The sequence below is a fragment of the Hyperoodon ampullatus genome, assembly GCF_949752795.1.
Source record: "Hyperoodon ampullatus genome assembly, chromosome: 12".
Taxonomy (NCBI): Eukaryota; Metazoa; Chordata; class Mammalia; order Artiodactyla; family Ziphiidae; genus Hyperoodon; species Hyperoodon ampullatus.
In genome coordinates this window covers 64,275,113-64,292,489 of record NC_136925.1, presented here as the reverse complement: position 1 = coordinate 64,292,489, position 17,377 = coordinate 64,275,113, and the positions used below count along the sequence as shown (strand labels likewise).

At 38.8% G+C, this 17,377-nt stretch overlaps 1 protein-coding gene across 1 annotated transcript; it reads right to left on the bottom strand.

Moving 5' to 3' along the window:
• Positions 1 to 5,034: 5,034 nt before the first annotated feature.
• Positions 5,035 to 9,145, bottom strand: SMIM28 (small integral membrane protein 28; the record flags this gene model as incomplete). Its single annotated transcript, XM_079716410.1, is given in 3 exon segments — positions 5,035 to 5,057; positions 5,060 to 5,381; positions 9,035 to 9,145. Coding segments are annotated over 3 exon segments (456 nt in total).
• Between the last annotated feature and the right edge of the window lie 8,232 nt (positions 9,146 to 17,377).

Genomic DNA, 17,377 nt, shown 5'->3' with positions numbered 1-17,377 from the left:
TTATTTTTGATTTTCTGCAGTGTGAATATGATGTGCCTAGGTATAGTTTTTGTTTGTTTGTTTTGTTTTGTTTTGCTTTGTTTTGGGCATTATTCCTGCTTGATATTCTCTGAGGTTCCTGGATCTGTGGTTTGACATTAATGTAGGGAAATTTGCCACCATTGTTGCTTCAGATATTTCTCCTGTTCTTTTCTCTTTCTGGGATTCCCATTACTCGTATGTAACCCCTTTTGTAGTTGTCTCACAGTTCTTGTATATTCTGCTTTGATTTTATTTTTTCAGGTTTTTTTCTCTTTGCTTTTCCATTTTGGAAGTGTCTATTAACATTTCCTTAAGCTCAGAGATTCTTTCCTCAGCTGTATCCAGTCTACTGATAAGCCCATCAAAGGCATTCTTCATTTCTGTTAGTGTTTTTGGTTTCTAGCATTTCTTTTTGGTTCTTTCTTAGAATTTCCGTCTCTCTGCAGACATTACCCATCTATTCTTGCATGTTGTCTATTTTTTTCCATTAGAGCCCCTTGCATATTAATCATATTTATTTTACATTCCTGCCATCTCTGAATCTGTTTCTGATGCTTGCTCTCTCTTCAAACTGTGTTTTTTACTTTTTAGTATGACTTACAACTTTTTCTTGAAAGGTAAACTCAACGTACTAGGTAAAAGGGACTGCAGTAAATAGGCCTTTAATAATGTGGTGGCTGGTGGTTAGGTGTGGGGCAAGGGAAAACGTTTTATAGTTTTATGATTAGGTCTCAGTTTTGTAGTGAGCCTACGCTGCTGGGCTGTGAACTTCACAAGTGCTTCTCTGTTGCTATTTCTTTTCCCCCATTAATTGGAACAAGAGAACTAGCAGGGCTGGAGTTGGGTATTTCCCTTCCGCAGAGTTAAGACTAGAACCAGCTGGGCTGGGAATTTCCCTCCCCCCATGGGAGTTAGGCTCTGATAAAACCCCAGCAGGTTAGGCCCTGGTGAAGTAGTTTCTCCTGAGGGCAGATCTTGTTAAGAAGATCAGCATGTTCTGGCACATTTCAAAATGGTTCCTCTTCTCTTTCTGCGGGAAGCACGAGAAGGTTTTCTTCCCGGAGCTCCACTGTGAGAATCTGGTAGGGCTCCTAGAGGCAAGACTGACTGAGTTTGGGCCCCTCTGGAGTTTTTAATTCTCAGATTGTGTACTCTGAGCCTCCAGCAATCCTTCGATTCCAGTTCAGCTTTCCCCACCCTGGCGCTGGTCCCTGAGGACGTTTCTGCTCACGGATTTCTGCTCAGGTAAGTTGTGATGCTTTGTATCTGCCTGTCTGCCTCTCTCATTTGGGGGCCAGCGGTTTGTGACCTCAGTTCTCTGAGGGATTTAAGAAGAGTTGTTGATTTTTCAGTTTGTTCAGCTTTTTCTTGTTGTTTGGATGGAGGAATGACTTTCAAGCTCTTTTCATGCCAGACCAGAAACTGGACTCCTTTTCCTCTGTATAAGATATTACCTGAGTGATATTTTCTCGTCCCGTGTAGAACTTAGTGAAAATGTCCACATTCTGGTCACTGGTCCTATTATACTCCCTCCCATTCTTAATCTTTTCTGGCTACAATTATTGCTTCCCCAAATACTTTTTAGCTGTTAAAGGTCTCATTCTTTCATCCCTGGATTTTTTAAAAATTCCACTCTCTGTCTCGGAGTGCTAATAGCTAGTACTACCCATGTGTGCCAGGTGTGTCAACATTTAAACAAGGATGCACTGTTGACACTGTTGTTTCTAATATTCTGCTGGCAAATCCTGCTTTGTGAATTGAATTGGTGGCAGTTGCACATTAGGCTGATGGCTTCAGGAAGGGGTTTACAGAGAATGCTACGTTATAAGTGATGGTTCAAAGCTAGATTTACGGATCTAGTTTTCTCTAAACCTGTTACCGTACCTCTGTCCACATTGAAGCTCACCTGTATTTTGTACCCACCCACATTACCTAGAGAAAGGACTTTCCGCCTTGCCTTCGTATTAGGATCACTGGCTTTATTTCTGTTTAATTGGTCTAGATGGGTCTTGGTATCAGTATTTCTAGCAGTTCCTCGAGTAATTCTACCATGGAACTAGGGTTGAAGTCTACTGGTGTGCAGCAGGTTTCAGCAAACTTTTTCGCTAAAGGAACCGATAGTAAATATTTTAGGCTTTGAAGGTCATATGGTCTCTGTTGTAACTACCCAACTCTTGATATAGCAGCCATAGGCAAGTGGGCGTGACTGGGTTCCAATAACTTTATTTCTAGCCACCAAAATTCTAATTCATATAGTTTTCATGTGTCATGAAATATTTTTCTTTTGATTTTTTTTAACTATTAAAAACTGTAAAAATCAGTCTTGTCTCACAGAATGTACAATTAACAGGTTGCAAGTAGGATTTTGCCTAGGGGCTGTAGTTTGGCAATAGTTTAGCTGTAGTTTATTTTCTTCAATTCTTCAGTTTGGTTCCATAAGAGAAAATGTTTCTTTAGCTACATAATTGACAACATCTTCAATGAGTCCTAACAATGACTACTTATTTCAAGTAAGTCTATCAGAACATTTTTAAACATGGCAATGCATTTCCTTATTAGCCTTTGAAATTGTGGCAATTGGGATGCTTTTGTCTATAAGTAACAAGCATGGCTTAAATGGCTTTAAGCAGTAGGAAAGGTATTCTCTCATTAAAATATAGTTGCAGGGTTATTCAGCTGCTTGACAATCATCAACCCAGGTGTTTCCCATCTTTCTACTCTACTATCCTCAATACTAGTCCTGGCTGATGTCTTGCCTCATGGTTGCAGGATGGCTGTTGCAGCTCTAAGCATCACATGCAGATACATAACATCCAGCAAAGAGGAAGAGTATCTCCTTCCATGCACTTATTTTTAATATGAGGCAGTCTTTTTTAGACCAAGCCTCTCCTCCTGTGTAGATATCTCCTTCAGTCCCAAAGACCAAATCAGCCACCAGTGAAGGAATTGAGATCACCATAATTAATTATCATGATGCCCCCCCTGTCATCAGGCGGGATCTGGTCTGCCTCTCACAGGTGGTTCCAGGATCCCAGAACCAAATCAGGGTTCTGTTAGCAAGGAAAGAGGAAGAAATGGCAGTTGGGAAAGACTCAACAGAGTCTCCCAAGAGGACTAGGTTCTTAGGATTAAAAAAAGAAGGCTGTCTGCTGAGCTTCTCATGTCCATTTGTTTATTTACTTCCCTTAAAGACCATTAGAGAATTGTTCAGTACAATTTTCCTGAAAGAAATATTATTGATTTTTTTCACTCAAATAGATTATATTTTGCTTCAGCCCTCAAAGAAATTACTTTATTTCTATCAGATTATGTTTGAAAATTAACGCATCCTACTTTATTTTTCTAAAACTGTACCACGTTGCATATCTAGCATAAAAATGTTCATGTCAAAAAAGCTTTAAAGGGGCTTCCCTGGTGGCGCAGTGGTTGAGAGTCCGCCTGCTGATGCAGGGCACCTGGGTTCGTGCCCCGGTCCGGGAAAATCCCACATGCCAAGGAGCGGCTGGGCCCGTGAGCCATGGCCGCTGAGCCTGCGCGTCCGGAGCCTGTGCTCCGCAACGGGAGAGGCCACAACAGTGAGAGGCCTGCGTACCGGAAAAAAAAAAAAAAGAAACTTTAAAGAGTCATTTTTTGTTCATTTTGAACCATCAAAAGTTTGTTTCGTTTTGCAGTTTATACTGTGAAAACACTAAAAATAGTTTTTCCCCCAAAATTCCAGCAATGAGTATGAGTTTAAGAACCATGTATGGTTCTTACCCTGATAACCACCCCCATGGGTATCCTGATACAGCTCCCAAGTGGTATACATGACCCACCTCTACCTCCCCATTTGAAAATCATGGAGGGAGATTTGTATCCCATTCCAAACTCAGAGCTATGTCCATCCTGTTGTGAGCCCTGACCCCCAGTCAGGAGCAGGGACTGAAATTCCACATTTGCAATTTCTTGGGAGACCAGCTGGCACCGTGGAAGCTGCTCTGGCCCAGGATGGAGAGGCCAGTCTTCTGGTCCCAGCTCTGACTCTTAGGTGGTATTTAACACTGGAAAAGTTACTTAACCTCTCTGAACTCTAGTTTTGACATCGGCAAAGCAAGAGTTTGAACTATGCGATGTATAAGATTCCTGTTAGAGCTTATCTGTGTTTCTCTTTACCATGTGATTCAAGATTTTGATTTTTCCCTTCCAATGTTAAACTGATTTCTATTCTTGTTCCTGCTGCTTGATGAAGGCACACACTGTCACTGTGTCCCCCAAGATAATGTGTCAGAGCAGCTACCCTTTGTTCTGCCACAGCACAGTCAGACAACCCACGATATTCTAGTGTGAGACATTCACATGTAACTAAGCCAAATCAGAAAGTAAGCAAGAGCAGCACTAAAAGGAGAGAATTTTGGAGAGCTTTATTTTTTTTTAAACTAAAATGTTTGCAACTGTTCTTTATTATTGGTATTGAAACATTTCACCATTATTTACTACTACAGCTCTAGAGGTGTTTCTCTCACCTTCTAGAACTCTCCTTGCATCTTCACACAGAACTGAAATGTTGAGGCCCTGAAAAACTTGTGTAGGAAGAAAAGTTTTGTTTTGGTGGCAAAAGCAGTTATCTTTGGCTTATCAACATTTTTCTGTTTTTCTTTTCAGAGCTATTTCCTATGTTCACTAGTAATTCTTTTTCTTCCTCCTTTTCCTTCCTATGTTCACTAGTAATTCTTTTTCTTTGCATAGAACTTTCTTGTTTTTCTCAGGGCCGATATATGTTATAAAAGAGCCCGGTCATCTTTAGAACAACCTGGGGAGATTTTTCCCTAAGGAACTTGAAAATGCGTTAACAAGATTGACATTTGTCAAGCTCCCCTCATCCCCATTCATCCAGGTGTCGGCCAGTGAATTGCAGCTTCTTAGGTCCAGAGGCCCTTGTTCCCCTGCTCAGGTGGGCTCAGTGAAGGGTGGAGAGCTGTTTTAATGGTTACAAGAGCAGTTTATAGTGGCACATCCAGTCCAGATGAACCCACTTTATACTGAAGGCCCGCATCCAGAGCCTCTCCTCCAGGGGCATTCCTGGTGGCCTCTTCATAGGAGGGGGGTGAACATGAGAGAAGGGCTACCTCCCCAGGCAGTGGGGTGTCAGGGAAGGTCTGCTCGCTGCTCCAGGGTAAGCCCGGCAGGAAGTCGGTCACCTCTCCTGCAGGCGGGTGCTCTGGAAGGTCGAGGCTGGAAACCTGCCCCTGGGGCCGAGAGGCCTGGCAGTGGCGATACAGGAAAAGCAGCAGAAAGGCCAGGAAGAGCAGGACGGTGGCTGGAAGAAGGATGCACAGGAAGGGCTCCACATCTTCTCTGGTGGAACTTATCTTCTGTGTGCCCTGGAGTTAGGGAATGGAATTGAGTTAGAAGATGGGGAAAGAAGACCCCTGCATTTCTAAGGCTGATCTTTGTCTTCGTCTTGTATTCTCCTTATCATTTACTGACTCTAAAAACCACTCTAATCATTCATTTATGCCAATGAGCTTGGGCCTGCATGAAGTAAAGTGTACTTCCGAGATAAAATATGAATTCAGAATGTCAGAAGTACACAAGGGTACCCTACAATATTTCCACTGAAGTAAAAATGTTAGGATAAGTTTTAGTTGGCAGGTCCATCACTCATTCTTTCAATGAGAACTCTTACTATTTATGTACTTATTTTGTTTAGAATTAGACCAATAATGTTTTATTGCCACAGAAGGATTATATGGAACTGACTTCTTTAATGCTAGAGTAAAATCTGACATTGTTATGTGCTCATGTCTCATGTAATCAACATTTGAAATCCAGGTGGATAGCTGATGCTTATGATGATTGAGATTTTGAAATTTCCTCTATGTTTTTGCAATATTTGTAAGATAAATGTGGAAATTTGAAATTCTCTCAAGAAAAAGAATTGCAGATAAATTTATTTATTTATTTTTGGCTGTGTTGGGTCTTTGTTACTGTGCGTGGCTCTTCGCTGGTTGTGGTGAGTGGGGGGCTACTCTTCGTTGCGGTGCACGGGCTTCTCATTGCGGTGGCTTCTCTTGTGGAGCATGGGCTCTAGGTGTGTGGGCTTCAGTAGTTGTGGCACACAGGCTCAGTAGTTGTGGCTCGTGGGCTCTAGAGCACAGCCTCAGTAGTTGTGGCACACGGGCTGAGTTGCTCCGCGGCATGTGGGATCTTCCCGGGCCAGGGCTCGAACCCGTGCTCCCTGCATTGGCAGGTGGATTCTTAACCACTGCGCCACCAGGGAAGCCCAAGAATTGCAGATGAATTCATTCTTAAGCAACCTAAAAGGTATTGATTTCATTGTATCAGCTCACAAGAATAATGATGGTTCTTGATGGAGTAAATAATAGGCATGAAATGATACTCCAACAGCAAGGTAGAAAAGCTATATGAAAAATTAAGTCCTGTTCCAAATTGCATAGACATTGCTTTACACAAAGCTACTAAGAAATAATGAAGTATTAAAAAGCTTCTCTGTTCATTCACAACACATGTGAATATTAGTATACACTACTACAGAGGAAAAGAAAACAGTGTAAAGCCTTATAATTGTGTTTAAAGAAACAACATATTAAGATCTTTGTCTACTGACTTAAAATAAATCTTATAGTAATAAAACTATGAAAGCTGAGGTTTTTGCCTTGATTTTGGTGGAAAGAACAAATGTTTTGCTGGTCTTGACCTCTTAAGAGGCTGACTTATCTAGTGTTGTTCGTATCATCTTTTTTAATTCCTAAAGAATTTACAACTATATTGTTAATTCTGACTCAAAATTAGATGGTTTATTTAATGTTTACGTTGCTAAATATTTTGTTTTCTCTAAGATATGAGTTAAGATATTTTAACTTAAAGTGCATACAATTAAAGGTTTTCTTGGGAAGCAGAACATCGTCTTTGGGCTTTGACAGCTGTGGTCTTGAATTCCAATATGACCTTCTGATACCTGCGTGACCATGAACCATTCACTTGCCCCCTCTGTGTCTACTTTTTCTTCTCTATGAAATGAGAATAAGAACATCTTTTTTGGAGGGCTGGCATGAGAATGTAATGAATCAATGAATTCTTTTTCTCACACATAATCTAGTTTATCAGAACTATTAACTTAAAATCTGTTGTGCTGTAACAAGGACTTTGAGTATAAAAGCTATAAGAACTCAAATAAATTTACTACAGTTATTAAAAAATCAAGTTGGACTGAAAAAGCAATTTAAATATGTTTATTTTCTTCCACTAGATGAATCATTTAAAGTGTTAAAGCTATTATCTCTTAATAGTTAATCACTCTTCAACCTTGATAAACAAGAGCCATTTTGCATAACTGATTTTTCCTTCATTCTCCTTCAGTAACGTGGATGATAATAGTTTCTAAACAGTTGTGGGCATCAAATTTTAAATACTCTATTAAACCCCCTAACTTCAGTATGCATAGAATATGAAGATACTTAATATTCTATTTAAAGGTTTTTCTGTAATAGACCCTCTTGCTTACCATTATGCTATTAATGCTATTAGTTGCAAAAATTTGTGAAAAGAGAGATGCTACAGTCCCCTTCTGTAATTGGTACGTCCATTGGTTATTTTGTCCAAATATTGAGTGGCACTGAAAGACTTATCTAATACCGCAGATTAGGACAATTTCTTAAGATAAAGAACTCTTCTTTCTTCCTAGTTAAGAGATCACAGAGCTATGAACAAATTTATGATGGTATCCTTAATTTGTTTATTTAATGATTCATGGTATATTGGTTCAAATTGTTGTGGATTTTGTTAATGCAGAAAGGATGTCTTTTTCTTTTTTAACATCTTTCTTGGAGTATAATTGCTTTACAATGGTGTGTTAGTTTCTGCTTTATAACAGTGAATCAGCTATACATATACATATATCCCCATATCTCTTCCCTCTTGCGTCTCCCTCCCTCCCACCCTCTAAATCCCACCCCTCTAGGTGGTCACAAAGCACCAAGCTGATCTCCCTGTGCTATGCGGCTGCTTCCCACTAGCTATCGGTTTTACATTTGGTAGTGTATATATGTATATGCCACTCTCTCACTTTGTCCCAGCTTACCCTTCCAGGATGTCTTTTTTTAGTCAAATATTCTAATTGTTTCACTACCCTCAACGTGGTTTTTTAACTTTTAATATTTCTCAAAGACTTTGCTGTTCAGGGAATACTTTAAAGAAATAACCAATAGAAAGTGTAACTGCTGCAGGATATATCATATATATGTGTATAATTTATTTCTGTTAAAAGTGGTTTTAGAGAATTTAAATACCAATCTCACCACTCGATTACAAATACAAATCTCACTCGATTTTCCAGAAAACAAGAAAATAGGTTTGTTTCCCCCTCTCTGGTGGGACAGTAGTATCACTCATTTCCCTGCTGATCGTAAAATTAATTCCGAGTTTTTAGGTTTCTACAAATATTTTTCCTTAATGACGCCTCAGACTGAGACTTTGGGGATTTCCCAGGTAAAGCAAAACAGCTGCTGCATTTCTTAGTGAGAGGCAAAGCGTCCTTAACCCTCTGCTGCCATTCCTGAAGTAAGATCCTTCGCTTCTGCTAACTCTTAGAAACAGCTGGAGAGCCAAAGGGAGTCTCAGTCTCTCTCTCTCTCTCTCTCTCTCTCTCTCTCTCTCTCTCTCTCTCTCTCTCTCTCTCTCTCTTTTTTTTTAATGTAGACTGAGCAAAGAACAAAGTTGTCACACCAAGGCATAAACATTTGTTGACTTCTAGCTTCGGTGTTCTTTGATATATTTGATATATCAAGCATTCTTAGAATATATTTGTGACAAGTTTTACTTGAGTTTATCATTGTCAAAAGATACCAACTTTCAAGGTAGTTCCTTAGACCAAGCCAGTCAGTGAATTCATATTTTTGTCACACCTGTAATAAAAAATGTTGCCACTAAGTTTTCCTAAAAATGTAGGCATTGTTGGTTTTAAAGCTAACAAAGATACTTTGGGGAAGAAAAGGCATGAGTCATAGGTACAAACCTGCTGATGGGTTTCCGGAAGAGGTAGGCTTGGTTCACTGGTTAACCACTCGTACGTCCCCCTGCCAGCGTGGCCAAACTTCTTCCAGCTGCTGCCCGTCAGTTCCCGCATGTTTTCACCCGACTGATGTGCCAGTCACCCTTCCCCCTCGCTGCCCAGATTTCAACAATACTGCTGCTTCTTGGCCTGCATCCAGCTGGGATGAATTCGGCTGATGGCTGTTGGTAAATTTGTTCTGAGTGTCAACAGGGAACAGAAACCAACCAGAGAGACCTCTCAGGACTATATTTAAATTCAGTGCCTCTGGGTTTGCTTTTGTGGCCTTCATCACTGTAAGGATTGGCCTCATATCGGATATGGAATCGATTTCAGACAGAGGAGTTCTTCTCATTCGTGTTATTATAGTGTCGCGAATGGTCTCAGTGAATAAAGAGCTGTTTGTATTTAGATGTAAATAAGACCCTCTCCCTTCCCTTACCATATGCCTCTCCAGACATATAGCTGAGCAAGAACTACCCAAGCTGAATTTCCTTTAATTATTTCTGGATTCTGTGGTACAGAGAGAAGGAGTATTTGGTAGTGAAGCAAGACTCAATATCATTTTTGTGAATTATTTAGATGAAAGACACTAAATGATAAAATTGTACAGAAGCCAGAGAGACAACGGCTCCGACTGTTTGGATGGAATGTTTGCTGTTTTCATAGTGCTAGTTCTGATTACCTTGTGAACTTTATAAAATTATTTATATCAAGCAATAAGAAACTTTCAGTTTACACATTCACTGAGGTAACTTTGGGTTGTTTAATTCTACTGGACATTTAAGACATGGCAGTTGGATCCTTTCTTTTAGTAGAGTAAACTTTAGCTTCAAATATTTACTCAAAATGTTACAGCTCCGAATTGCAACTACCCATGTTTTTATCCAGGCATCCTTTTCATTCAAGTGATTGTTATGATGCTGAAATAATATTTAAGTGGGATTCCTTTCTCTTAATTAGGATTCTCAATCTTTGGCCCATGGTAGTCTATGGATAGGTTTTGGGGAGGGTGGTGAACTCTCTAAACTTTTAGGTACATCTCATTTTCGTGGGAGGATCCATAGTTTTCATTACCTTTTCCAAGACAGCTGCCCTCCCCAATACATTTTGGCACTTTGTCAAACTTATTTGTGATACAAAAATTTTCACTAAGTGTCCCAGTGCCTCAATCAGTATCCTAGTGTGGAACACCTTTGTCATTTCATCCTTTCCGTTCTTCATGTGGAATGAGTTGATTTTGTGCTTTCGGTTAACATGTTGCTTTTTTCCATGGATGTGTTCCTATTTTAAGTCAATCCTGTATCTCCACTTTGAAACATCAGGAGCACCTGAAGACCAGTGCACTATTTTGCTTTTTTGCATGTCAGTGGTTTTGCCAATACTATGCCCTCAACTTCTCCATCTTTTTTTTAAAATAAATTTATTTATTTATCTTTGGCTGCATTGGGTCTTCGTTGCTGCACACAGGCTTTCTCTAGTTGTGGTGAGTGGGGGCTACTCTCTTGCAGTACACGGGCTTCTCATTGTGTTGGCTTCTCTTGTTGCAGAGCACAGGCTCTAGGCACGTGAGCTTCAGTAGTTGTGGCACGTGGGCTCAGTAGTTACGGCTCAGGGCTCTAGAGCACAGGCTCAGTAGTTGTGGCACATGGACTTAGCTGCTCTGCGGTATGTGGGATCTTTCTGGACCAGGGCTTGAACCCGTGTCCCCTGCATTGGCAGGTGGATTCTTAACCACTGCGCCACCAGGGAAGCCCCTCCTTCTCCATCTTATCTACTTATTTACTTTCCTTTCTTGAGAAGCAAATAAGCAAGTTGGAAATATGGATCAAAAGCATTAAATGTGAATCTGTAATGTTGACTCTCCTCCAGCATTGAATGAATCAGAAAAAAATTACTGCTTTTATGGATACATTTTTGGGGGGACCAGGAAAAAGAAACATATTACATAAATAACATATGTAATACATCAGAAGGTGATAAATGCTGTGGAGAAGAAGCAGAGAAGTAGCAGAGTAAACGCTGAAAGGGGGAGGCATTTTTAAAGTGGGAAATCAATTAGGATCTCACAGGGAAAGAGATATTTGTGTAAAAAGCTGAAGGATTCAAGGAACTGAGCCATGAAGGTATCAGAAGGAAGAGCACTGCAGACAAAGGGAATAGCCAGTGCAAAGGCCCTGAGGCAGTCATGTGCCTGATAAGTTCTCAGAATGGCTAGTAGGTCAGGGGGGCTGGAGCAGTGAGCCAGGAAAAAAGTAGAAGATAGAAGACAAGGTCGGGGAGGGTACATGGGTGGGAGGTGGTCGGGCAGCACAGAGTGCAGGATTTATAGAGCATTGTAGGAATTTGGCTTTTATTCTGAGTCAAATGGTGAAGCAGAGGAGTGACAAGATCTGACTTCCATTTTAAAAGAATCACTCGGTCCTCTGCGTTGGAGATAGTTACAGGGATTAAGGGCAAAAGTAGAGAGACCAGCTGGGGCTCTTTAAATCAGGGGAGAAATAATGGATCAGACTAGCAGAAGTGGAGGTGGTGAGGTTCTAGATATATTTTAGACTTAGAGTCAATAAGATTTCATGAGCTAAAGGTGGTGTAAGATTGAAAAAAGATCAAGGAGGAAGGAGGATTCTGTTTTAGACTTGAGTAATAAGAAGGATGACCAGTGAAGGGGAAAGACTGGATGGGGCAGGTTGTTTTGTTTTTTAAGCAAGATGAGTAAAGATCAGGAGTTGAGTTTTGGGCATGGTAAGTTTGCAATGTGTGTGAGTTTGTGTATTTGACTTTGGAGTTTAGGAGTGAGAACTAGACCACACATAATAGCTGGAATCCATTGTCAGGGAGATGGTATTTAAAACTATGAGATGTAATGAGATCACCAAGAGAATGAGGGTCAGTAGGATGGGGGGACAGAGTGAGTGGCCAGTGAGGGAGAAGAGAAACCAAGAGCGTGTGGTGTCCTGGATCTAAGGGAAGAAAACGTTTCTATGAGAAGGGAATGATTATCTCAGAAGCCACTGTGTGATCAAGTAAGATGATGAATGAGATTTACTCTGGAATTTAACAAAATGGAGGGAAGGAGTGTCACTGGTTGTTTGGATAAGAGCAGTTTTGGTGGAGTGGTTGAGGAAAAGCCTGATTGGAATGGTTATGAGAGAGAAAAAGAAGAAGAATTGGATGTGGTGAATGTCAACTCTTGAGTTATGTTGCTTGAAAGGGGATCAAAGAAATGATCCAGTAGTTGGACAGAGAAGTAAGATCAAGAGGGTTACACAGGAAAACAGAGCAAGTTAATAGATTATAGAGAAAAGAACATATCAGTATACGTCAGCAATTCCACTTCTAAGAATTTTTCCTAAAGAAAGAATTTGATGACTACTCAAAGATATATATACTGTTGAGAAATGTTTTAACAAATCTTAGATGTCTATAGAAACAAACAACTAGAAATTTTAAAAATTCTACAAAATGATAGTTGGTTAATAAATTAAGGTAAACATATCTTATCACCCGAAACTAAATACCAGAAAGATGTAAACATGCTTACCATGCATTAAGAGAAACTTGTCAGAAAACTGCATGTTTATTATAAATTTCCATGTCTCTGCTTATAGAAAAAAGTCAGTGTTAACAATGGTAATTTTTCTAATTAGTGGGATTATGAGTTGTTTCTTATGGGACTAGGGTTCTTCTTTTTGCTGATCCACACTCTGTAATTTTTCATGAATGTGTTATGCAAGCAAGACAAAATAGTTTCAAGATCTGTCCATCTTTCAAGGCCCACATGAAAGCCACCCTATTGTAATATCCTGAAATTTCCTGCCCTCCACCTGAATTAGGAATGAATTACAATGTTCTCTGAATTCCCACAGTTATTCCAATATTATAACACTTATTTAAGTCAGCTTTGTATTTCAAAAATAAGTTAGGAAATTGTTAGTTGCCTCAGAAAGGGGCTCACTGAAGAGTTGTATAAAATAATGTTCTCTGGTGTGACTTCAATTTATTGGGATATGCTTAGCCTAGAGAGCCAATAGCCTGAATTTGCTATAACTGCTTACAGAAATGCTGTAGTATTTAACTCTAGAAAGATATACCTGTGTGGATTTTAGCAATCAAAGTGGTTTTTTTTAGGCCTCCATAGTAGATGATCTTTTTCTTTTCTTTTTTTCTCCACACTAAAATGCAGAACATTTCCTGTTATTTCAATAGGCTTTTAGCTAAGATTTTTCTGGTTTAGGACTTTCATAGCTTGATAATTATAAACGCTGACACAATTAGTCTGAAAGTTTGATTAGGTATTTCTGAAACTTCTCTAAGTATTTTAGAACTGAGGAGAGAAGAGTTTTTCCATGCTCTACTTAATTCTTTTCCTTCTCCCTCTCTCTCTCTCTCTCTTTTGAAATTGACTTGTCTTCACCCATTTGATTGATCTATTTTTTCTTAATTCTCTTGAACTCAACATTATAAATTTTCCATTTTTATTTTCAGGAACTACCAAGACTTCTTGGTTTTTTCCTGGTTTGTGGAACTTAAGGGAGTTTGACTTTGTTGTGTTACACATTTCATCTTCTGGGTCAGTAATGGAGAAAAAGTCCTTGAAAACTCAAGGTCAGGGAAGATTGAATTAAGCGAAAGATGCCTGTAAAATGGTAGGGTTTTTTTTTTTGTTTTTTTTTTACATGTAATTTCTAAGCTAGTAAATAATTTGAATTTTAGCCAACTGGTCACTGCAGTTTCTCAAGATGCTATTATAAGAATTAAATAAACATATTGGATTAGGATGACTGAAAAACGAATCAGCAGATGGCAGGCAGTACTGTGACGAATCACTGCCTGCATCAGAGCCGGTGGAGGCCCAGGGGTTCACCTAAGGGTCAGCAGATCTGGCCTTGGTTTTTGTTCAACTTTGGCCCTGATAATCTGGAAGGAAAGACATAAACAGTTTGACTAAATCCACTAACAATATGGACTGAAAAAAGAAGCTACCCCAGAATGATTTTTTTAAACCAACAAGTATGACAACAAAAAAAGAAATTATTGATATGAAGTTTACTTTGGAAGAATATGAGCACTTACAGAAAGGGAGGTTTGAACAGAAGATTTAAAAAAAAACTTTTTATGAGGGAATAATATAAAACAGAATACGAAGATCTTCTGTGTTCAGTTTGATTAATTTTGACAGTTTTATTCACTCCTATAATCACCACCTAAAACAAGATATAAAACATTTCCATCACCCCAGAAATTTCCCTCCTTCTGCAGTCAACTATTTTAAAATTTCTATCTACAATGGAAGAGTATTTTTTAAAATCTCAATTCTTCAGAAAAATCAGGGAACAGGATATGAAATGTATAAGCTTACTGTGTTCTCTGGTTATGAAAGTGAGTATTTTCAAACATTTGGCCTTTGGTTTTCTATACTTGGAATCACGGAAAATCTAAGCACATTTAAAATAGAAAATGATCACAAATGGATGGAAATCAAATTGATTAATTTAAAACAGGAACTAGTAGGTAGATACATTTAGATTAAAATTTCTCATGTGATTTATGTATAGTTTTTTAATTCATATATATGACAGGGAGTGGGTTAGACAGGGTGGAAAAACCTCATTATTTATTTGATACTTAAATTGTCACATATTATCATATTATATATTTTTCTTACAATAACTCTTGTTATAAGAATTTTTCCTAATTTTGCAGACTAGGAAGTTAAGGCTTGAATTAAGCAATCTTGTGGAAAAAATTTTCAAGGTTTTCCAAGATGATACAATTCCAGGAGCTAGGTCTGGATATATCTAATGCCTCACTGTCTGTGAAGCAAAGGAAGTTTATATGACAAAGAAGGTCGTTCCTCTTTTAACAGGTGTAGCAGCTTTATATTTGGTGTACAATCCTAGAGATGGCAAATGTGGTATGACCATAAATACGAGCCTCATAGAAAAAATTAGAACTCCTATTCTTTCTTTAGCATCAGTTATTTTTTGATGCCTCCCTGTTTTGACACCTCCCTGATTTGCCTCTATAACCAGGCACAGTCAACTACCACCTCCTCTGGACTGCTTCTGTGCCATGTACATGCTTTCATTAGTTCACATGCTATATTTTGTGTTGAAATTGTGTGACTGTCTTTCTTTACTTCACTGGTAGAAGACAAAGAATTATCTTTTAAGTTACATCTCCTAAAGCTCAGTTGAGGCCTGACATCTCATAGGCACATGAATGCTTTGGAAAGAATGAAGTGCTGGTGTCTCATCTTATGTGTGATCTGTATTACTCTTTGGAATGCTGTCAGGAAGAAGACCTCACCAGAGAGAGTCTCTTAGTGGATTGCATGCACCTGCAGTATGTGAGGGGATCCTGGGGGTTGTCCTGTCAGCTGCTGAAGCTACGTTTAGCCTCTAGGCCAGTGCCTTCCTCTGTGGTCTCTGCTTATTCAAACTCAACTGTTGCTGGAACTTAATCAGTGGGCCTACGCACTGTCCTGCCATTTACTTGAGCTTGTCAGAATCCCCCCAAAGATGTTGCTAATAAAATAAGTTTAGGGCTTCCCTGGTGGTGCAGTGGTTGAGAGTGCGCCTGCCGATGTAGGGGACACGGGTTCGTGCCCCGGTCTGGGAAGATCCCACATGCCGTGGAGCGGCTGGGCCCGTGAGCCATGGCCGCTGAGCCTGCGCGTCCGGAGCCTGTGCTCCACAACGGGAGAGGCCACAACAGTGAGAGGCCTGCGTACCACAATAAATAAATAAATAAATAAATAAATAAATAATAATAAGTTTAAGCAATTGTCACTTAAAATATCCAGAAATGTTCTCAGGAGAATTTTAATCTGAACAAGGAATTTAGCAGGTAGTTTGGAATAGAACAAATAGGGTAACTGGCATATGTTATGTCGAGTACAGTTTATGAATAAGCAGGAGCTAATCTTAGACATAGAAAAGAACAATTAGAACATTCATAACTCTGATTTAAGTACCTATTTTGAAGTCCTTCTTTACATTAAACTCTTCTCATCAGTTTAGAAATATTAGCATATGAAAATGCTTGATGGATTTGACTTCACGATTCAAAATCAAAGAGAAATGAATTCCAAATACATCTTGACTATGTGCAGCCCGATAATTGACACAAAATTTCTTCCTTCAACAAACATTTCAACGTTTTTGAAATAGTTATATTATTAAAGTCACAATGTATAGGTTCCTGATATTCTTTCCCCTATAGACATCAGTCAATAATTATGTGAGTTTGTCCAAATAAGAACAAAAACTAAACACCCCGTCCATGCCCCTGCAAACACAAACACTTATGCTAACAGAATAAAATCTTTGTTGGATTTGTGATTACAGACAGAATTATGGAAATTCCGTTCTATAAAAATTAGGTGGAGGAACCTTTTGGATTGTTGTCTAAAATGTTGTCCTGTTTATTCTAAATAATATTATATAGAAAGATTTAAGCAATTTGAGGATGTATTTTCTTTTGGCAATAAATTAATCAGGTGTCAAGCTAACCAGAAATGAGAAGCTTCTGTTTACGTAGGCCACAATTGCCTGCTCCAAGGCATTTACCTCTTCTTTTTTTCTTTTACTCTAGTTTATCACAATTAATTTTAATCTATCTGTCCTTTATAATCAAAATATAAGCACAAATAATGCATTGAGAGACTCATTCTCAATCAAAGTATAAACATAGGGAAATAATCAAAGCAGTAATTTTCACTTGAATCTCTTTAATATCAGAAATGGATGTAAATGACACTTAACCTGTTACCTTTGCATGGCCAGCATACTATTCCACTTAGAGTTCTAATAAGGAAACAATTTTCCAGGAGAGCTTATACATGGCCCAATTACATTTCATTTCCTGATCATGCTCTCTCTTTTGAGATTTTAGCCAAGAGGAAAAATAAAAGTTTAAAGGATAACAAAGGATATAAAGGATTCAAAATCTGGGTAATCAGCTTTTGAATAACAGTTAAACTCATTCTCTTTTTGGAATTTTATGAGAAATTATAGGATCTGAAACAACATAAATGCCCATATACAGGAGAATGTTTGAATAAACTGTGATGTGTCCCTACAAAAGCACACTCTGCAGCTGTAAAAAAGAATAAAGAGCATATCTATGGATGGAGGAATGAGAACGTGGCAATAGGGATAAGAGGGAGCAATACTTCTCTGATTATACCTTTTTGTATCTCTCCGACTCTTAGAATCTTGGTACTGTCTCACATATTCAGAAATTTTTATTTTTCTCTAAGTTGACTGATTTTATGTTTTCAAATTTATTGTCATCATTGAT